Raw genomic sequence first — 22,553 nt, forward strand, 5'->3', positions numbered from 1 at the left:
AGCTTAAAGAAACTGTGAACAACAATGGTCCCCCCACGACCTGCGGCTAACAAGCCCCACGTCTGCCTGACAGTAGTCCTGATCCTGACCAGCCTGGCACTGACGGACACCTACCTGGTGGGGCAGGATCCAGGTCCCAAGAGGATCAGCGTGTGCGTCACCGTGCTGGCAGGTGACGCGTGTTTCCTCATTGCGCTTCGATACGTCGCCGTCTGGGCGGGGTCGGAGGTGCACTCGGCCAGGAGGGGCTACGCCATGATCCTCTGGTTCTTCTACATCTTCGTCCTGGAGATCAAGGTCTTCTTTGTTTATCAGAACTACAAGTATCAGGATGGGAACGTAGATGCAGAGGCGGCAGATACAGGTGTGTCCAGGAGAGCCCTGACGTTGCTGCTGTCCGTCTGCGTGCCCATCGTGTTCGTGACACTGGCGGCGGTAGACCATCTGGACTACCTACGGCCCTGTAAGAAAAAAGAGGAGATCAGGAGTCGTCTGTTCTGGGTGGTGCTGGACCTGCTGGATCTTGTGGACATTCAGGCCAACCTGTGGGAGCTTCAGAGGGAAGGGCTCCCCCTGTGGGTGGAGGGGTTGATGTTCTTCTACTGCTACATCCTCCTCCTGGTGCTGCCGTGCGTCTCCCTGAGCGAGATCAGCATGCAGGGGGTGAACATCGCCCCCCACAAAATGATGCTCTACCCCATCCTCAGTCTCGCCACCATCAACGTCGTCACTCTCTTAATTCGCGGGGGAAACCTGCTGGTTTATGGCGACGTGAGGGCGTCGGGGGTCATGATGGGAAAGAATGTGGTCGCCATCGTTATGAAGAGCTGCAGTCTGGTGGAGTACGGAAAACCCCGACCGGCCTCTCCTCCTGCAGAACCTGGAGACGAGATGCAGAAGAACCCCCTGGGGGATGTTCAGGCGTGCAGCCCCCAGCCGACGGTGGTTCCGAGAGTCGCGATCGAGGACCTCACCACCATACCGGAGGAGGAGGAGGGGGGTGAAGACAGACGGGAACAATCATGAGACAGGAAAAGCAGGGGATGACGCCACACGCCGCCCCCCCACAAGTGAGCGGAACATAGACGAACAAGGTCGATCCAGGACTCGGTGATTCTGAACCATTGGCAGGGTTTGATCCAGAGACCTCCTGAAGACATTTCTGATGGTTCTGTGTGACTGTTGTGAGTTAAATCCTGGTTTGACCGTAGCGAACAGTTCAAAATGAAACTCTGTCTCTTCAAATGTCCAATGTGCCTCCACTGGAAACATCCTGTAGTACAGCACTATGGCCACGAGATGGCAGCGAGGGGCTGGCTGTTGGCTCCCATAGGACAGAGTGAATCAATGTCTCCGGAAAGGACAAAGACAAAAGTCCAAACCTGTAATAATGTGAGAGACGAGGTGGAAGGAAACAACAGCGACACTTCAAGAAGGAAAACAAAAGTCTGGCTGAGATTAAAATCTGTTTTTCAGGAGAGGCCTGGACACAAGGACCAACCCAGAAACCAGTTTCTGGGTTTAGTGATTATTTATTACAGTTTAATCATGTCAAGATCCAGACTCGTTTCTTGTCTTCGTTACAAATTGGATGTTTCTCCGCAGCTTTTTAAAAATGCGACAGTTCTTCAGCCATTTTTGAATTTTTCGGAGCAGTTTTCCTGGTTTCTAAGTTTACAGAGATGTGGACCGGAAGACACCGGGAAACCGGCCAGGACTGTGCCTGAGCTCGTCTCCGCCGTGTGAAGACCAGTGGCCCCGATGATCCACCGTCAGTTCCTGACCGTGTCTGGATCAGTGAAGGTCTCCGGTGTTCCTCCTCCTCCTCCTCCATCCAGCCCTCAGCCCCCAGCCCCGCCCCGCTCACTCCCAGCCGGACCGGAGGAGCAGCAACAACCTGCGGCCGCGGACAGGCGACGATGGCGGCGGCTGCGGACAGAGGAGGAGCCCGGGGCGCCGCTTTCCCACCCAACCCGGCGGTTGCGGCGGCGGACCCCGCGGTGGTGTCCGGGTCCGGTGCTGCCGGAGAGCCAGATAGGGGCGTCCCGGTGCCGATGAACCTGTTTGCGACCTGGGAGATCGATCGGTCCTCTCCGAGCTGCGTGCCCAGGTAAGAGGATTATTGTTCGGCCGGAGAGGAGAGCCTGACCACGGTGAGAGGACGAGGCTCCATGATCTCAACAAACCCTTCATCTATTTTACGTGGAGAGGAGACAGACCACCGTGTGCGTGCGCGTGCGTGGCGTGCGCGTGCGCGTCTGATGTCTCTCTAGAGGGTCACGCGACGCTTGTACCAACCGTACCGAACGGAAACTCACTTCTCGTTCTCACATGTTCTGAGACCTTGTTCTTGCATTTCCCGATTTTTGGCAGGAGCCTTCACATCGCGTCACGTAATAATGTGACGGAGCCTTTACTCCCACAGTCCGGACAGGTCGTCTACTCAGGTCCAACGTGAGCCCTGAGAACCTGGATGTGCGGTGGCTTCAGTCGCTCCGTGCAGGTTCAGTGCGGAGTCTTTGTCCCTCCTGGTGATTAGAGCCACAGCTGCTCTGTCTGTACCTGACGGCAGGTGAGACAGGTGAGGACAGTGGAGCGGTGGAACCACGACTCCTCATTGGCGGTGCGACCGTGAGGCGTCTGGGCACAGACACGAGACAGGCCCCTCACGTGTCCTGCGTAGGAGCCAGACGCCCAGACCCAAAGAGACGCAGCGCGGCCCCAAACAGACCTTTGGGGTCGTTTTGCGTCTTTATGCGATTACTCGACTTGCCAGAAAGAAACGTTAACAGTCACTTCGAACGGAGGCTCTGGACCAGGAGCCCCCAGGCCCCTAAGACCCCTGGGCCTGTACCGGGTAGTCTTGTCGGTTCAACCGGCCGTGGTCACGGTAGACAGCTCGTCACGTTTCACATACAGCAGACAGCGTCTCTACGGTTGATACTAGATTTCTGCTCGGGCTTCATGTCCCGTCTTTGTCTTGTCTTTAACCTGAACCAGGCCGAACTGTTCACTCAGCGCGACGCAGCCTGTGGTCGTACGACGAGGAGGTGTCGCTGTTTTCAAGCATCGTGAACCGAAGCGTTCAAAACCAGAGCGGGTTTTCGACTTTAAGCGGTTTGTTTTCATTAAAGGGAGCGTCCTGCAGGCTCAGGGATCCACATCCGAGCATGAAGTGTTTGAAGTGCTGAGTTTGTTGAGTGTTACAGTGTGTGATTGTTGGGAAGCAGCGGGCACGAGGTGATGGTTTGTCCTGAAAACAGACACACAGAGCTGTTTGTCGTCTCCCCATCAGCTGCAGACCAGCTCCAGTTCATCTTCTCTGTTCCCGCGGTGGACGTCGGTCGGTTCGAGGATCGACGCGCTGGTTCAGGGGCCTGTGGAGAGGCCCGGTTCTGGACGCGAGTCCCTGTGTCTTTATGGTTGACACTGATTTCAGGGTTAGCGTAGGACAGCGGTCTGATGGTCGGTATGTGAGGTGGACAACAACTGAACCGAATCGTCTCTGGGTTTCGGGGTATTTGTGCCCAGACAGCGAAGTTTTCCCACCTCCTCACATTCACGTTTCTCTGGTCCTCCACAACATCTGGAACCTTGACCTCAGTCAATGTTCTGTCACTTTTAAAGAGGATTCATTTTAATTTTTGTCACATAAGATAAAAATTCGATTGCATGAAATAAGGGAAAACTTCCACTAGGCTGCAACAACCATTCATTTCATCATCAGTTAATCCACTGATGACCCTTAGAATTAAAGGGCTAGACACAGAGGGTGTTGTAAGCTGAACAGATTGTAAAGCCTCTTCAGGCAAATTAATGATTCGTGATATTGGGCTGTAGAAATAAAATTGACCCGGCTTGATTTCCTTAATTAATCAATTAAGAAATTTGCTTTAAAAATGTCAGAAAATAGAGAAAAACGTCCGTCACAGTTTCTCAGAGTCAGAGGGTGATGCCTTTAAATGTTTACCCGAAGATAAGATAAGAAAACCAGCAAATATTCACATTCGAACCACGATAGAAGCCGTAGCCAGTTAATTTTTGGCGTTTCATCTTAAAAAGGCCTTAAATGATTGATTATCAAAGTAGTTGCAGATGAATGTTTTCTAATCTACTGATCGATTAATCAAATAATCATTGCGACTCTTTTCTCCTCAAACGGTCGATCTGTCTTTATTTATTTTGTTGTAACAAGATGTTTTTGTGGTTGTTTGCTGCCAGCTGAACTAGAATAAGCTGACTCTAGTTGTATAGGCAGGATGTCATGTGACCTGATACCAGCATTTTGATCGGGTAATTATGAAATGGTGAAGCTAAGGCTGAACTGTTTGGGAACGACAGGCAGCTCAACGTCCGGAGTGAAAACAGCTCTGCACCAACGTGAAAACACGTTGGGAGCGCCACAGTTTGGGGCTTCGCTGCCTCGGGTCCTGGACGGTTCACCACCATCCAGGGGACGATGAGTTCCCAGGTCTATCGAGGCTGACACCGGCTGGAGCTCAGGAGAAACTGGGTGATGCAGCAGGACAGTGACCCTAAACATGGAAGTAAACCTGCCACAGAAAGACTTCAGACAAAGAAAATCCACCTGTGCAGGTGTGATCCACATCTACTGAAGAGCTGGATGAGGGTCCGCCAGTTACTAAATCCAAGGGTTCGCTGACTTCAGCAAACCCACAACCATTAAACCAGCACCCAAGGTTTAATGGTTGTGTTCAGTTAAGAAATGAAAGATTATAACTGTTTGTGTGTTATTAGCTGAAAAGACTTGGATGAAGATCAGATCACATTTTATGACCAGTTCACGCAGAAATCCAGGTCATTCCGAGGGTTCGCTGACGTTCTCTTGCCCGTAGAAGTTGGTCCTATCACCATGTTTCATGTATAAGTGTTGTTGCTCTGCTTCACCTCACGTCTGTCAACTTTCTGTTTATCCTTCAGTAAACGTTTCGAGGTAAAGGTCGAGCTATGAAGCAGCTCGTCATCGTTTATCACAGGGTCTGGCTGGAGATGAGTTCGTACAATGATAGAGGAACTTCATCTCCCAGAATGCTTAGAGAGAGCTGAGACTTGACTTTGACCTGATTCCACTGAGCCTGGATCAGAGGCTTCATAATGGACTTAAGATCAGAGTCAGATCAGACAACTGTGAACTCATGACATCACCGATTACATCACATTACAGCAGCCAATCAAAACCAGATAAAAATAAAAGAAAGACATTGAAGATGGATGACACAGGTGAGGATCGGTTTTCTCCCTCTCTGATCCCTGCACCTGCCTTTTTCCGGGCAGATGAGCAGCAGTGTGTCCACGCGGGGGTGAATGAACTCAACCAATCAGAGATAATCCTCTTAAACTGTCACGTTGGCTCCGGAGAGGGCAACCTGTTGCTCTTCACAGCGGAGATTACACCGGAGGCATAAACTGATCGGAAGAAGTAGAATGATCGATTCGGTGCAGATGAATAATGTCTCAAGCGACTGAACGACTCTTGAAATTGTACTCGTGTTTTCGTGTGGAAAAAAGCACATTCAGGTTTAGATGCTGGTAGTTTGTCCATTTTCTGTATTTAGGCTAAACTAAGAGAACAGCGGTCGCTAATCGTTCCCCTATAATTAAGGAGGAGTCTAGTGTTATTCTATGTACTTACTATCTATGTCTCCATTTTTAATTCACTACAATTATTAACGGCTACAGTTGTTACTTTTCTCATTGACATTTTCTATATAGTGAAAATATATGATGCATCGTTATAGATTAAATTACCCAGTAGGAGATGAGGAGGTTTGAATTAGCTTTATCTCAAAGTACCGTGTACATATTATTGTGTCAATAATAATGATGATCCAATAATGTCATTTTGACAGGGGACATTCTGCATAATGAGTACTTTTACTTTTTATACTTCCAGTATTTTTTGTTGCAGATACTGTTGTTAGTTTTACTGAAGTAAGATTTTGAATTCAGGACTTGTAATGGAGTATTTTCATGGATCAGTATTTCTACTTAACTTAAGTAATTGATCTGATTATTTCTTCCACTGCTGGGAATTTGTAATCAGGTTTAGTGGTATTCTGTCATGACATGAAGTGTGGGAAGGAAAATTGGACCTGTTGGTGGCGCTAGAGGAACAGTCCCAGGATCACCAAAGTCAAAAGAATTCCTCCTCTGAGAACCCCGAATGTGCGAACATTTCCTGTGACTCCATCCGGTGGCCGTGGAGGTAATTCGGTCTGGATGCACGGCATGGCCCCGTCATGAAACCTCAAGCTCAGCCTTTAGCACAGTGTTAACACTGGTCACAGAAACACAGCAGCAGACCATCTTCCTCTCTCCACGCTGCAGGACATGAGATCAGAGTAGCTGTAGGTGTAGGTGAGCAGGTCTTAGCAGTAGAAACAGCATTAGCTCCTCCTGGATAGTGTTGAGGATGAGTCCCCGCACAATCCTGGTTTAATGAGATCCCCGGAGGATCGGGTCAGGTCAGCAGTCGCACATTTGCAGCTCCCTCTGGATTCACCTGGACTAATTACATCCACCTTCCTGCCTGATGCGGTTCTGGAAATTAATGAGGCCTTGGGAAAATCATACGGGAAATGTAACTAATTTCTTCAAATCTCATTAAGTGAACATCTGGCTTTTAAGATTCACTGACCAGTATTTGTAACCACGTTAGCGACTTGGCACTGGGGACACCAATGTCGCTCAGTCCACTTTGGTCCAGACTATTTCGACAATAGGATTCCATGTGACTTGGCCCGGCCATTCATGTTCTCCAGAGGATGGAGCCTGATGTCTTTGTCTTTGGTCTTTGGTCCTCTGAGCTCTGGTTTTTTGTCTCTTTGTGATCATTTTGCAAAATATTACTCTTCCGTTAAACGGATTGAAACACCTGTATTACTATGACTTTACATTTGAATGAAATGATCCTGTGGCCTCAGTTTTCAGTGCAGCTGTAATATGAAGGAAACAAAAACAAATATTGGATTGGATTTGTTTGGCAGATTCGTAACATTAAAAGACCCTGATCAGGATCATGAGCAAAAATCCAGACAGGGGACTTTTATTGTGCATCATCCTCCCTCATGATCCGTCATCCCCCCCAGTGTTTGCTGTCACACAAGCAAAATGACCCCAATATGCTTGAGAACAACTAGTTGTCCTGACTCCCACCATCAGTCTGGAGGAACCCAGTTCTGCTGCAGGAGCTGGGTTTCAGACGTCATGTTTGTGTGTATTCTAACATGAGTCTGTTTCCTCCCTGATGTGCCGTCTCCAGGTTGTGCAGCCTGACTCTGAAGAAGCTGATGGTTTTGAGGGAGCTGGACAGAGAGGTCAGCTCCGTCGTCATCGCTGTTAAGATCCAGGTGAGATACAGCTGCAAGTAGAAGAACAGAAATCTTTTATCAACTGTTTAAAAACCTTTTGAGTAAAGCATTTGTTGGTTTGGATATCTACGATTCAGTGTTCCTCGTCATATTCTGTCTGTGGTTGTCTGTTCTCGTTAATATTGTGTGAAAATACCAATTTTTAAACTCCATTCTCTGTACGAGGCTGTTCGGCTGTATTTAACTGTCTGGTGCTGTGGATCAGTGGATATTTCTGCAGGGACCAGGGGGTCAACTCGGCTAACTTTGAACCAGAGTAGGAGTCTCCAGCTATGCTAGCAGCTCTGTGAGGCTATTAGGCACAGCAGCGCTTTCAGCTAAATGCTACCAGTGCTCACAATGACAACGCTAACATGCTAATGTTTAGCAGGTATACTGTTTACCATGTTCGCCACCTTAGTTTAGAGTGTTAACATGCTAACATTAGCTAGTTAGCAGTAGACACAAAGGCCAGCTGAGGCCGATGGGAACGTCATTGGTTCGGCAGGTGTTTGGTCATAAACCAAATGGACCTATTGGACACATTTAAATGTCAACCTGATGGTGGCGGTAGAGGAAACGTCAGAGGGTCGGCAGAGTTATTAAAGTTCATCCTGAGGGGAACATGAACGTTTGAACCACATTTCGTCACAATCCATCCAACCAGAGTGGAGGCTGGACGGACGTTAAAATCCACGGAACCACAGACAGAAAAGCTCCGCGTGGATCGACTTTGCCTCCACGGGTGAATCCTCTGATTGTGTTGATTCAAAATTGAAATGAATCGATTTTGTTCAAACTTTCACTCCAGCAAATGTTGGTGTGACCGGGGCATTAATCTTTTAATCTGTACGTGTCTTTGGAGAGTCTACAAGTAACAACTTGGAACTTTCTGTGTTACATTTTAACATCAATAAGGAACTGATGCAATCCTGAATCTGTGTTCATGTCCATCTCTCAGGGCTCTAAGCGAACTCTGAGATCCAACGAGTATCTCCTTCCTCCGGAGGGCCTCATGGAAACAGACCTGGAGCTCACCTTCTCACTGCAGGTTACATATTTAATTGTTTCTTTATCACACATTCATAATACCGTAAAATAAAATCATCCAACTCTTTTCCTTCAGTTCATCAGTTCACGGTTTATGATATTTGTGGTAGATGTTCCTGCTCCTCAGGGGATGACTCCTAATGGTTTTAATGCCTCCACTGGTGTAACTGTTGTGTCTCTCTGTCTTTCAGTATCCTCACTTCCTGAAGCGAGATGCGAACCGCCTACACGTGATGCTGCAGAGAAGGAAGAGGTACAAGAACCGAACCATCCTGGGCTACAAAACCCTCGCAGTGGGAGTCATCAACATGGCCGAGGTACGACGACAGTAGGACGACAGGTAGCAGTGGGGCTGTGTCTGTTGGTCCACCACCTTGGTCCAGACTGAAATTTCTCAACAACTACTTTGTGTTTACTGCTAATTAGCAAATGTTAGCATTGCAATTGTGAGGATTGTTAGAATGCTAATGTTAGCATTTAGTTCAAAGCATCGGTGCTTTGTTTAAATTATTGTCATGTGATTTCAGACTCAGATAAATAAGAAATTCATGAACTACACGTTAGGATAAAATGTTTTTTGTACTGTGGTCCATCTAGTAAAACCATAAAATGTCTTTATTATATGGACAGGTGTGATTCAGCAGGTCATCCATTCATCATAGGGTTGGTGGTTTGATCCCCAGCTCCTCCCGTCCACATGTCAAAGTGTCCTTCGGAAAGGCACTGACCTCCTGATTGCTCTCGATGAGTGTCAGTGTCATGCATGACTGCTGGCTGCCTAAAGACCACAGGGTTGGCTGCGTCATTCATTGAGGTTTTCAATCTGCTGGGAGACATAAAAACATAAAAACAACCATGAAACAGTTTAGAAATGTGTCTGAAACGCATCCAGTAAAACATTCAAATGTGAAATTATGTTCATTCTCTTAAGACGTTGACAGCACGCCGTGTGTGTGTGTGTGTGTGTGTGTGTGTGTGTTTGTGTGTGTGTGTGCTTGCGCGTCCTGTCCCAGGTAATGCAGCATCCGACTGAAGGAGCCCACATCCTCGGTCTCCATAGCAACCTGAAGGATGCTTCGGTGCGTGCGGCTGAGCTTAGCGTCCTTGCTCTCTCCAGCCAGCCAATCGAACAGGAGGACACAAGTGGTCACCATGGAAACAAGACCAAGGCCTCGGGTAGGAGAACAGTGATTCTGACCTCCTGTCTGTCTGAGAACCCCGGGTGCTCATTATATACCGGCTCCCGAATGGTCGGAACCAAAGTCCCTTTCCTCCTCCTCCGCACTAACATTTAAAATGAAAAAGCCTCTTTGTTCACCTGGTTGTTAGATCCTCACCTGATCCCTCCCTGTGCTCCTCACACACAAGACAGATAATTTAGATAAATAACAGAAGCTACACAAACTCCACTGAAATGAAATATGTGAATATTTAAAGAGCTGCTAACGTCTCCCATGGCTTAATTACTGAATGGGCCCAAGGAGTCTACCCGTGTCCTGTTGAGAAGTCACAGAGCTCGGCTAAAAATAGAAATCTCCTGGTCCTGTTTGTGCCCCCCTGATCCTGACCCTGGTCTTTCAGTAGCTACCAACCAAATCTATCTCTGTCGATTCTTTTCCTTCATATTACAGCTGCACAGTAGTTTTTACACCAACAGCAGCTCCTGGAAGTTCTGCTTCACCTGCAACCACCACAACCACAGAGAGACACAAAAAGAGCTGAAAAAGGGCGACAACACACACAGTACAATAAACGACTGATTTCTGTCAGAACTGTTGGTGTGTGCAGTGTGTGTGAGGACACAGTTTTTGATCAGGCTGTGTTTGAACAGACCGCTCCCCTGACATGGAGAACTACTGGGAGGACGACGACGACAGCTTCTCCTCCGAACAGGAAGGAAGTGATGACGCAGTCCAGCCTCAGGTGACTGACAGCTCGTCACACCTGTTCAGCTGACATAACACACCTGCGTCACGGGACACATCTGCACTACTGAGGCAGCAATGTAAAGATTGTCCTGAGGGGGGCGCCAGATTTATTCAGTTATACTTTGTCAGCCTCAGCTGTACTTTGAGCTAATCGCTAATCCTAACGTTGAGCTCAAGGTACTCGTTAACATGATGTTGCTATGCTACCATACCCTGGCTAGCATGTTTATATGCTAATAATTAGTTACTATTGTTTGAATTTTTATTATAATTCGGTTGGATTTTAATGCGAAAAGTTAAAACTGAATTTTAACGTTTTGTCATTAACGACAACTCTTAACGACAACATGTTATCATGCTACGTGTGTAGCTGAAGTGATAGCAGTTCATCCTGAAGGGAACATGAACGTCCGAACCAAATGTCGTGGCACTATTTTAGTTGTTGTGATACTTCAGTCTGAATCAAAGTCTTGGACCAGCAGCTAAACTGAAATATTGCATCAGATTTCACATCAAACTCAGCAGTTTGGGGTTTTTTAAACAGTCACATCCGTGACATTTCCTCTCACTGTTTCTCAGGACATGTACGACGACGATGACGATGTTCAGGGAAAGACGAAGAAGTCTCACCGGAAAATGATCCGAACGGCCTCCCTGACTCAGGTGAGGCTCTATCAGCGCAGACCCGTCAGCCCGTGTGTGCTGCTGATTGGCTCACACGCCCTGACCAGAACATCAGTCAGCAGTGTAAAATTTCGGACACAGTGTTCACGGTTTGAGCAGAAGAAGAAACTGTACAAACGTTTTTGCCTCTGTCTGTTTCTGTCGTTCAGCAACCGAACTTCAAACAGAAGTTCGTGGCTCTGTTGAGGAGATTCAAGGTGACTGATGAGGTTTGTACTCAGCACTGCGTCGTCTTCGGGACAAAAAGGTCGTATACTGTAAAATAATGCAACAATAAATATGTGAGAGAGTGCGACCTCCACCAGGAGACCAAGCTCTGTCATCTCCTGCTGTAAACATCGTCAAACAAACCACCCTATAATCCGACCCCTGGCTCATCAGCTCGTGTCCCGCAGGTTCTGGACTCAGACCCGGTGGGTCAGAGTCAGGAGGCTGAGGAGGACCTGGACCTCTTGTACGACAGTCTGGAGGTGTACAACCCGAGCGACAGCGGTCCCGAGCTGGACGACAACGACAGCGTCCTGAGCACGCCCAAACCCAAACTCAGGTCAGCCTGAAGTCAGAGCAGCTGCTGCAGAGAAACACAACACATCCACATTTCCGCTCTCTTATGCTGAAGAGAGAATGTGAAGGTCCGCTGGCTTAAACCGTTACCAGACGACATACTGTAATATGTGTGTGTGTATGTGTGTATACAGTTAGGTCCAGTATTTGGACAGTCACGTAACTTTCATAACTTTGCCTCTGTTCACCACAACGATGGATCTGAAAAGAATCCAAGATCCATCAAGCGTGGACTTTCAGCTTTAATTCAAGGAGTTTAACAAAAACTTCACATTAACTGTTTAGGAATTGCAGCTGTTTTTATACATGCGCCCTCATTTTCAGAGGCTCAAAAGTATTTGGACGAACTAACATAATTATAAATATCAGGATTATTTTTAAAACTTGGATGAAAATCCTTTGCGGTCAACGACTGGCTGAAGTGTGGAACCCGTGGACGTCACCAAACGCTGAGTTTCCTCCCTTGAGACGGTTTGTCAGGCCTTTACTGCAGCCGCCTTCAGTTAATGCTTGTGGGACTTTCTGCCCTAAGTTTTGTCTTCCGGAAGTGAAAAGCTCGTGTTGCTTTCTCAGAATGTTTTGGGTCGTTATCCATCTGTACCGTGGAGCACCGTCCAATCGGTTCTGCAGCATCTGTCTGAACCTGAGCAGATGGTTTAGAACTATACACTTCAGAATTGATCCTGCTCCTTCCACCAGCAGTCGCATCATCAGTGAACACCGGCGACCCGGCTCCACCTGCTGTCGCTGACTTTCATTCACGTTTGAAATTCTGTTGTGTTTGGAGTTTGGCTGCGATTGGCTCGATGTTACACTACAAACCAATTCGGACAAAACAAATTCTGCGGTCGCAGCACAAGTCGTTTGCGCTTGGTTGTGAGGCAGGTGGTGCCGGAGGTTTGGTGATGTAGGGACCACCTGCGGGACCGGTCAGTGGTGGCCTCCACTGATGTGAGAGAGTGAACCCGTTGCTGTTTCCCTGCAGGCAGGTTGTATTTGGAAGTGCGGACTCACTGTGCTGCGGTTTCCTCCCACAGGCCGTTCTTCGAGGGGGTTTCTCAGTCGAGCTCTCAGACTGAGATCGGGAGTCTCCACAGTCAGAGGAGCCAACCGAGAGAACGAACCGCAGCCGTGAGTCCATCTGATCCTGCGACAGCTCAGAGACTCTGACAGAACAAAAGAGATTCTGACTTGATGAAGCCTGACGGGGGATAAACCTAGAGAAGCAGTCGTCAGTAACGTGGATGCGACCGGTCACTGCCGATTATACAAAAGTGCAACAGTCAGATGAGGTTGAACTTTGTGTGTCTGATATTTAACGTTCAGTGATCGAATCAGGTAGAAAGACAACTTATATTTATTCTATAGTCAGTGCCGCGGACGTCAGACGACAGTTTTTTAAGCTTCTGACAGAGAAAGTTTTCACTGAATACTTTGGTTCTGCTGTTAAAACCCGAAGAATCAATGGTGAGGATGAGACCCAGCTGTTGTTTCTTCATCACCTTAGAACAATAACATCAGGACTTCGGCAGAAATCGGTTTGAACTGCAGTTCTACGACATTCAGTGAAGAGAAATCACTTGAGCTGTTAAATCTCGTGTTTGTCAGTCATTTCTCTCCACTCTTGCTTCACTTTATTTCAGCCTTCGCCCCTAATTGTCTTCACTTAGGTTTTTTTTTAACATTTTAAAGAAATTAAAGTCACTTTTCCCTGCAGTCATTTTCTAAATTCATATCATTTGTAGCATTTTAGTTACAAACTAAACATTAGCACCTGACCGTGTATGTTGACCAGTGGTTCATGCTAAAGCTTTGTATGCTAACATATCCTGACACGTGCTCCCTGCAGGTGGCAGAGCTGCCGTCTCCAGGGGCTCAGGGCCCCTGGGACCCGGAGGAGTCCAGAGGAGAGGAGGCTGGCCCCGGGGTGAGTCCGGACCAGACACACACACACACACACACACACACACACACACACACAGGTTTTCTGCTGCACTTTCTCATTCTTCTCTCCACAGGAAGTTGAGGATGACGTTGCCATGGGAACAGATGCAGGCCCGGCTGCCAAACTCTGTAAAACTGAGTCCCAAACACACATGTCACCAAGGTACACACACACACACACACACACACACACACACACACACCCGTTAGTCTTTTTATATTTGCGAGGACACACTTACATAATGCCTGACCCTAACCTAAACCTGGTTCTAGCCTGAACCCTAAGACCAGGTCTGAACCCTAAACCAGCCCTTCCAAGGTGTGAGGACCAGACAAAATGTCCTCACCATGATGGTTTTGAACAGAAAATTAAAAAAATAAATAGCTAAATAAACACACAACCGATCAGCTGATAGCATCAGTACACTGTAAAAACAAACAAGCGCTGATTCCCATGTTTTCAGTGAGAACTCTGTAACCAGCAGCTCCGCGTTGGACACGGAGGGATTAGGGATTAGGACCACGTGCAACCCCGAAGACTTCGCTCTTGCCTAGTTTCCCCAGACACACTTGTGTAGAGATCCGTTGCAGATCTGCGCGTGGAGCCCAGAGGATTCCCAACGACCCATAACTTTGTCTCAGCTGTTGTGTTCACCGCTGCCGGTTGACGCGAACACCGACACGCGGCGGGGGATCGGCAGGCTCGGCGCGTCGCGTAGTGGATTTGACGCTGAATATCAAGGAGGACAAACCAGCTTCCTGTCATCTCGTAGGGGATCCGGTGACGTGTGGGACCAGCCCCCGTCCATAACCGTTTACCTGTCGGCTGTCTGTCTGCTCTCTGCAGTAAGACGGGAGGTCAGGCGTCGCGCCACCCATGGAGCGTCTCCACGAGGGACAGACAGAACTCCAGAGGGACAGACAGAACCAGCAGCATCGACAGCGAGACGTCGTCTGACTACAGGACACCTCCTCCACAGGTGAGACAGACATCTTCCGTCGTTGTGTCACTGTGTCTTTCTCCGCCGTCCTCACTGCCGCCTACAGATCTAACGGTTACCGCCGAGGAACGGCATTAATTACCCAGGTCCAGTCTGAAACGTTGGCGTTCATTTTCAGTAGGGCAGAGAGTGAGGGGAGCTCCCCGGAGACGAAGCGGTCTAGCGTAGGACCTCATTAGCACCTGAATCCCCGCAGCGTTTCCCCTGAACTTGACCCGCAGAGAAGGGAACCAGCCGTAGAACCGTTCATGAGCAGGAGAACCAGTCCAGCTGTTGGCAGGTCAGTTTGTCAGTCGGTGTGACTGCTGAACACCGACGAGGATCCAAACCGACACTGAAGCAGAGTTTTTACCCCGGTACACCACATGGTGGCGCTGTTGTTGTAGTAAACACTGGGGTCAGAGGAGCTAACACGCCTACCGGAGCAAATGAATCTGTTTGCTCATTGAAAATAAAAAGAATTTAATGAGTAAAGAATATGAGACCAAAATGTCTTTACTTGGACATTTTTGAAGGAAGGACATTTTGTCCACTCCTCAGTTCTTCAACAGGCTGTTTCAGGATTAGATTTGGATTCAGGGTTAAAGTAGAATTAGGTCCAGGTTCAGGGTTTGGGTTGTGGACCGGGGGGTCTATTTTGAGTACTGGTGTCACAGAAGTACAGAAGGGCTGCTTGTGTTTTTTCAGGTTGCCAGGAAGTCGGTCTTGGATCAGCTGAACCACATCCTGTTCTCTGATGATCAGATTCCTGAGTCCATCATCCTGATCAACACCGTAGACTGGCAGGGACAGGTCTGTTGGTCTCTCTGCTTGTCCGTCTCTGTCTGTCTGCTTTCTGTCTCTGTCTCTCTGTCTGTGTCTCTCTCTGCTTGTCTGTCTGTCTGTCTCTGTGTGTCTCTCTGCTTGTCTGTCTGTCATTGTCTCTCTGTCTGTCTCTCTGTCTGTGTGTCTCTCTGCTTGTCTGTCTGTCTGTCTCTGTCTCTCTGTCTGTGTGTCTCTCTGCTTGTCTGTCTGTCTGTCTCTGTCTCTCTGTCTGTCTCTCTCTGTCTGTCTCTGTCTCTCTACTTGTCTGTCTGTCTCTGTCTCTCTGTCTGTGTGTCTCTGCTCGTCTGTCTGTCTGTGTGTCTCTCTGCTTGTCTGTCTGTCTCCGTCTCTCTGTCTGTGTGTCTCTCTGCTTGTCTGTCTTTCTGTCTCTGTCTGTCTGTCTCTGTCTCTCTGTCTGTGTCTCTCTCTGCTTGTCTGTCTGTCTGTCTCTCTGCTAGCTGTCTCTGTCTCTCTGCTTGTCTGTCTGTCTGTCTCTGTCTCTCTGTCTGTGTGTCTCTCTGCTCGTCTGTCTGTCCTTCTTCCCTCCTGAAGAATGAACTGATTGCCCCCCCCCCTTCAGTACCTGTCGGAGGTTCTTTTCGATGAGCCAATCGTCTGCACCGTCTCAGCCGCTGACGTTCAGGCCGCCTTCAGCGCCGTCATCAGCCGCATCCAGAGATTGTAAGAATCATCCGATCAGTTCTTTCAATCATCAATATCTGAGTAACGATTAAACGTTCCAGTGCCTGGATGTGCTTGTGTTTCCAGCTGTAACTGTAACTCCCAGACGCCGCCCACGGTGAAGGTGGCGGTGGGCGGAGACCAGAGCTACCTCAGCACCGTCCTCTGCTGCTTTGTAGAGCAGCTGGCCAGCAAGACGCCCGATTGGCTGAACTACGTCCGCTTCCTCGTCCTCCCCGTTGGTAGGCGTGGCCTCCAGCACACGCGCACACACGCTTGTTAACACAGTCAATCTTCTTCTGGCCTCTGAGCCAGCTTGTCACGAACCTTCCCATGATGCTCTGTGTGTTCCCCCTCACCAGGATCCCACCCGCTGGCCAAGTACCTGGCGTCCCTGGACAGTAAATTCAACAGTCTGTTCATGGACGCCGGCTGGAGGGAGCTGTTTGGACGCCTGGAGCCTCCTGCTCTCGGTACCTTTACGCCCCCCGAAGGAGGGATGAGACTCCGGTGCCACCGTTAGATCGAAATGTTCCCCGTTCCCAACACTTGAGTCCCTGATAAAGTCTGGTTAGAACTAATGATCAGGCTTGTGTGAGACCTTCAGCGTTCTTCTGGCTTCACTCGGTGCCAGATCATTCACTCCCTCTGATTGGTCCACTGCACCACAATAGGACACATAAGAGGCGATGGTGGCAGCAGGTCAGACTGTGGCTGTACAGCGAATGTGATCGGGGCCTTCCTCTAGAGGAGAGGCTCAAAAAGTAAATTTAGCAATGCCTGGCAGGTAAATCAGTTGGTCTGGATGAAGATCACTGTCTGACTAAACATACTGGTTTCATTTAAAACGCCGTTCATCTGGAACCAGTGCTGTGTCTGTATCAGAACAATCAGATGAACGTGTGATCAACTGACCACCATCGCTGTTTAGAAGAGGGCTCGGCAGAGGATTCCGTCTCTGCTGCAGGGAGACGGGTCGGTGTCCAAACTCTGCCTGAGCGCAGGCCTTTTGAAGCGAACCGGACCGCGGAGTGATCTTCCTCACCCGACCAGAGTCGGCTGAGGTTTCGTGACGGGCTGTCGTGCGTCTCGTCAGCTGGCTCATTGCTTAGTGCTGGAGAGCTTCGCTTCCCTATTTCCCCTTCATCTTGAAAAGCTCCTGGTTAAGTTTTTGAATCCTGAATGTGGCCGGACATAGGTTGTTCACGTTCACTGATTCATGTTCCCACGGGGGTTAAACCTTAGATTTTTTGATTCCCTGCCTCGGGACAGACCTTCAGATGTAAACGGTCACTGTCCAGCAGTTTGACAGCTAATGCACAATGATGTACAGCTTCTTATCTACAGGTGTGGTTTGTGTCTGTGTGACAGATCCTGTTGGCGTAGCAGGTCGAGTGTCTCAGTATCTGACTGGAGCTGCCGTATCTCACCTGTGTCCGATCTCGGAGGCCATGCTCACCTGCAAACACAAGAGGTACTTTTATGTCTTTTACTGCCACAGGCCAAGTTTCCATTCAAAAGTCCAGAAAAAGAGTAAAACCTGAGTGAAGTCTGGTTTCCCTCCGCTGCTGCGGAGCGTGAGCGTCAGCTGATCAACAGCCGGCGGAGCCGATTCTCCAGCCGCTGCCGCTAAACCACCACAGAAGAAGACGACACGGCGAGACGGGGTCACTAAAAGAGCTGCAGTGGAAGCTCAGACGATGGAAAACCATGAGGAGAACGTGATGGAAACCTGACGTTTCTGTGGGTTCCGTGTGTTGATGTGAGGAAGGTTCCAGTCTCCTCAGGCTCCTCACAGACCTGATGGTCTCCTCTGTTCATCAGCGTTTATTCACTCAGGCTGTTTTAGCCACGGCTGCTGTTACCGGACACAAGAGGAAACACATTGTTCAGTATTTTTTATGTTTCTTTTTCTTTTTTTTAATTTCCAGTGTGTACACTAAGGTTTTTTATGCACAAATTAAAAATGTCCATAAACAGATGAGCAGAATCGGACCTGAGAGCTTCTCCTGGCAGAGATTGAAGCCTCTTCTCTGTGAACTCTGAGGCTGGGAACGGGAGGTTTTTCTCTCCTCTTCTTGTGTTTGCATTCAAGGAAGCAAAGTTTGCATTTTGATTAGTTCCTCAGGTCTCTCTGGACCGGCTCTGCTGTCCTCTCTTCCTTTGACCTTTGACCTATGTCCTGCCTCATGTAACCTGATTCTGTCCTTTGCTGGAGGGTCTGAGTGTCCGACCGCCTGGAACCTCTAACCTGTGTGAATAACTGACTGACTGTAGAGGTTCTGTGGTCCCAGCTGGGTCCTGAAGAGACACCCCGAGGTCTGGAGTTTGGGTGAACCACTCTTTGTTATGAGAGATGGAGTCCGAGTGGAACTGAAGTCCACAGTCGGATCCTCTCTCGAGCTGAACTGAAGCTGAGCTGAAAAATCGCCCTTGCGAGTGAATTGACTGATTGGCTCAATTCAGTTTAGCCATTTTAATTACTGGTTTAATTACTGGTGTGAACAGGCCTTAAGGACAGAGGGTGTCGTATGATGTGAAGACTGGGAAAACTTTTGGGCCATAAAAAATAAAACTGACTTGATGGACAAGTGTTCAAGAACGTCCCTGGTACCTTTTAATGGCAGAGTAATTCTCTCCAGTTCTCTTTGGATTTTTAGAGAGAGGTTGGAGGTTTTTCTGTACAGAGTTGATCACAGCAGCATCTACTGGACATTAGAGGAACTGCAGGCTAACACATTGTGAAACTGTAAAGACTAAATGGTGTGTTATTCTGGTTTTCTTCTTCAGCCCCGAGGAAGACTCCTGCCAGAAGTTTGTTCCTTTTATCGGGGTAAGAATCACCGTCAGCCACTGCTGTTACTACAGTTACTGCATCCAAGTGTGAGTTATTCACACTAGTAGTAGTGTAGTCTAATGCTACATATACTGATATTATAATTGTATATACAATACGACTCTGCCTGGTGTTGATTGTGGTAATATGCTTTTTATCCTCATGTACATCAGACAAAAACCAGACTCGGTAAGAATCACGTTCAAAAGTCCAAGTGTGACCGGAAACGTCGGAAAAGTCTTTTTAAACTCGGAGCAGAGAAGTTGTGAAATAATAGATTTTATTTTGGTAGGACGGCAGGAAGTTGTCTGGTCTCACTCACTATATTGAGACAAATCTGCGCCACCACAACAGCAGCTCTAAGAAAAACAGCTCCCGTAAAAACCGGCACCGCAGCAGCGCAGGTACCTTCATCCTCGTAACTTGGTTTCATCCACATCCATCAAACTCACCAAGGCTCTCCTCTGATGTCCATCTCTCTGCTTTAGAGTGATGTCTGGTGTCTAAAAACTTCCACTGCACGGTCCTCTCTGTTCTGCTGTTATTAACACTCGACTCGCCGTGACGTTTAACCTACAGAACGGTTATCTGAGCGTATGAATGGAGCCACGGGACACACTGCTGAGAAAGGCTCCGTTCAGGGCCGGATTTTTGGTTTTTGGAGTGGTTACAAATGTCAGTGGGATTTTGAATTTGAAGGTTTTCTTACTTCTGGAACGGAACTCTGAAGGTCCAGTTTCACCTCAGTTCTCTATAATTCACCCACGAAACAAACCCAGCGGGGTCTCGTTGCCGTGGAGATGGCAGAGGCCCACGTGCGTCCCGTTGTTGTAAAGCAGCGTTATGCTAGCGTCAGGTCGGATGTTCCGGGTCCAAGTGAACTCTGTGTTTGTGTCTGTTCTCAGCTGGTGAAGGTCGGCATCGTGGAGCAGAATTTCCTGTCCACCTCAGGTAGACCTGACTCACCTGTCACCTCCTCATCTCCCCTCAGCTCCTCCCCCTCCACCTCACTACGTCCTCCTCATGTACAACCGGTCCTGATTTCAGTCAGGACCGGTTCTGTATCCTTATTGAACTGTTGATCGGACGTTTTGCGTCTGTCTCCACAGTGGACTCTGATGACATCATACTGGGATCTCCTCCCTCCCAATCAGGAGCACCGATCGGCATCACCTCCACACCTCCTCCCTCCCCCTCCACCAGGTACTTCCTGTACACAGCTTTTTTCAAAATGGAGGCCGTCACTGTGTTACCAAACTGTGACCTCTGTCCTGTGTCTCTTCCTCCTCCTCTGCGTGTCTGTCCAGCTGTCTGGGGGAGGTGATGGGTCTGCAGGTGGACTACTGGAGCAGTCAGGGAGGAGGAGGAGGAGGAGAGCGGAGGAAGGAGGTGGGGATAAAGAGCACTCTGAAGAGCAACTTCCGCTGTCTTCAGGTGTCGAGGATCAGTGGAGGAGAACTGATGAGCATGACGGTGGTGACCAAAGAGAAGAACAAGAAAGGTGAGGAAGACGAGGAGGGTGTGGTGGTGAATGTGATGATGATGATGATGATGGTGGTGATGATGAATGTGATGATGGTGGTGGTGATGATGATGATGGTGATAAAGGTGGTGATGGTGGTGGTGATGGTGGTGGTGATGGTGATGATGATGATGATGATGATGATGGTGGTGGTGGTGATGATGATGATGGTGTTGGTGGTGGTGATGATGATGGTGGTGATGATGATGACGAATGTGATGATGATGAATATGATGATGAAGGTGTGTGTGTCAGTCATGTTCCTCAGTAAGAAGATGAAGGAGAAGGAGGCGGAGTCGAGGAGTCAGCTGATCGAAGGAATCAGCAGGTTGATCTGTACCTCCAAACACCAACACACACTGAGAGGTACACACACACACACACACGCACACACACACGGGGGGGAGGGTGTAAAACACAGCTGGAATCATAGAAAACATGTAGAACAAACACTGAACATTGATAATGACTTAGATCTGATTACAGCTGCATTACAGTCTGTTAGAAACCAGTTATATGTTTGTATAAATGCTAATAAGAGGGACTCAAAGTAAAGTGATACACATGAGGAACATGTCTGAACCAAAGTGGTGGACAGACAGAGCTAGAGTCGTCCGTTGAGCCTGGCTGAACGGCTAAAAAATATTTTCAGCTAGTCATTATTGATAAACCCAAATGTTTGGGACATTTTACAGTGTAAAACTGAACTCGTCAGAGCTCTCTGGTGGAAAAACTCTGCTGCTTCTCTACTGACATCCACTGTCACTGATAAACTGGTGGCCAAACCGATCCTGGGAGATCTGGCAGAGGTAAAGCGACGCTGAGGCACTGGTGCTTCCTCTCTCTCTCAGTGTCTATAGACGGAGTGGAGTGGAACGACGTGAAGTTTTTCCAGCTGGCTGCTCAGTGGCCGACACATGTCAAACACTTTCCTGTCGGGATCTTCAGCTACAACAAACCCTGAAGCAGCTCCTCCTCTTCCTCACCTGTATCGGATCCACGGTTTTGTACCAGCAGAGGAGCAGAAACCTCGTTTGCCTTTCTTCACTCACATCGTGTTGGAACAGAAATGTTTGTAACCTGTAAGTTACTTTTTAATTATTTAAATGAGAATGAATATTTATTATTTACTGTAAATACAGCGTCAAGTGTGTGTGTTTGTCTGATGACGATGATGATAATAACAATAGTAATTCTATTTCTACATGTATTAACTGAGTTAGTTTGATTTGACTGTTAATGATTTGACACAGGTCTGGATTTTTCAGTTCTTCAAAGCTGCTTTAAATGTATATGTGCAGCAGTTGTCACAGCAACAGGTCCTTTAACCCAAACCTACAAAAGCGCAGCTCATTCGCGGTTAGTGGTCCAGGGGTCGCGGCCTCTGTTGGAAGTGACTGTTAACGCTTCTTGTTGGGAAATCGATCGAACCACAAAGAGACAGAAAACGACCAGAGAGTCGCGGAATGACCACAGACATGACTAGAGTGACTCTCAGTAGAGCGCGTAGCCCCGCCAGGGCTGGAGAGACGCCTCGTCTCGCAATGTGAAGGAAAGTGTTAGAAAAAAATTCCTGGATCCATCCCTCCACCAAGTTCAGTGCAAATCGGTTCGGTAATTTTAGTGTGGTCCTGCCGACAAACAGACGTGGGTGAAAACAGAAGCTCCTCGGTGGAGGTAAATGGCGGCGAGTCTTCCTCCTGTGAAGGAGGCGTGTTTCTTCTCAGTTTCTTCTTGAAACAGAGTCGATCTAGTTTTTAGGCAGAAATGAATTGACTGGATTATTTAGTGTCAGAGCGGTGGCAGGTATCTGAAAACAGTCCCCAGTCCCCAAAGTCTACGTCACCCACGATCCTCAGCTGCTGTTTCTATGGAGATGACTCCATGCTGAGAAAGCAAAATGCCGCACCACCTGTTCAACTGATTCCCTTTTCTGAATTGATCCGAAATTCTCACCTGAGAATTAGATCGTTTGTGTTTCGTGTTGTCTTCTCGTGTTTATTAACTCGTCACACTGCCTCACTGTTGCAGAGCTTTAACCCTTTAAACAGGCAGGTTTTTTTTGTGAAGATGTGGGAAAACTTGTATGATGTTTGAAACAATAAACAAAACTGGAAATTGAAGCATCTTTGTTCAGTGTTGCACAGTATTATTTCCATGCCCCCCTCC

General features: G+C 48.2%; 2 protein-coding genes across 3 annotated transcripts; both read left to right on the top strand.

The window, feature by feature from the left end:
• Positions 1-24: 24 nt before the first annotated feature.
• On the top strand, positions 25-2,038 carry LOC120800255 (transmembrane protein 121-like). Its single transcript, XM_040146219.1, has 2 exons — positions 25-1,000; positions 1,839-2,038. The coding sequence occupies exons 1-2, from the start codon at positions 25-27 to the stop codon at positions 2,036-2,038; spliced, it is 1,176 nt and encodes a 391-aa protein (XP_040002153.1).
• On the top strand, positions 1,988-22,494 carry LOC120799998 (phosphofurin acidic cluster sorting protein 1-like). 2 transcript variants are annotated; one of them, XR_005708923.1, is made up of 25 exons: positions 1,992-2,110; positions 7,283-7,370; positions 8,332-8,421; positions 8,612-8,737; positions 9,434-9,596; positions 10,252-10,343; positions 10,928-11,011; positions 11,182-11,241; positions 11,428-11,579; positions 12,634-12,727; positions 13,446-13,523; positions 13,615-13,703; positions 14,388-14,520; positions 15,229-15,333; positions 15,926-16,026; positions 16,114-16,268; positions 16,389-16,499; positions 17,398-17,500; positions 18,817-18,859; positions 19,768-19,813; positions 19,972-20,065; positions 20,170-20,363; positions 20,640-20,750; positions 21,236-21,466; positions 21,638-22,494. XR_005708923.1 is itself a non-coding variant. In XM_040145684.1 (24 exons), exons 1-24 carry the CDS (start codon positions 2,055-2,057, stop codon positions 21,346-21,348), a joined length of 2,481 nt encoding a protein of 826 aa, XP_040001618.1. In that variant the 5' UTR covers positions 1,988-2,054; the 3' UTR covers positions 21,349-22,494. The 2 variants fall into 2 exon arrangements, 1 of the variants encoding a protein (XP_040001618.1); XM_040145684.1 differs by having other exon boundaries at positions 1,988-2,110; positions 21,236-22,494.
• The last annotated feature ends 59 nt before the right edge of the window (positions 22,495-22,553 follow it).

Source organism: Xiphias gladius, chromosome 15 (assembly GCF_016859285.1).
Source record: "Xiphias gladius isolate SHS-SW01 ecotype Sanya breed wild chromosome 15, ASM1685928v1, whole genome shotgun sequence".
Taxonomy (NCBI): domain Eukaryota; kingdom Metazoa; phylum Chordata; class Actinopteri; order Istiophoriformes; family Xiphiidae; genus Xiphias; species Xiphias gladius.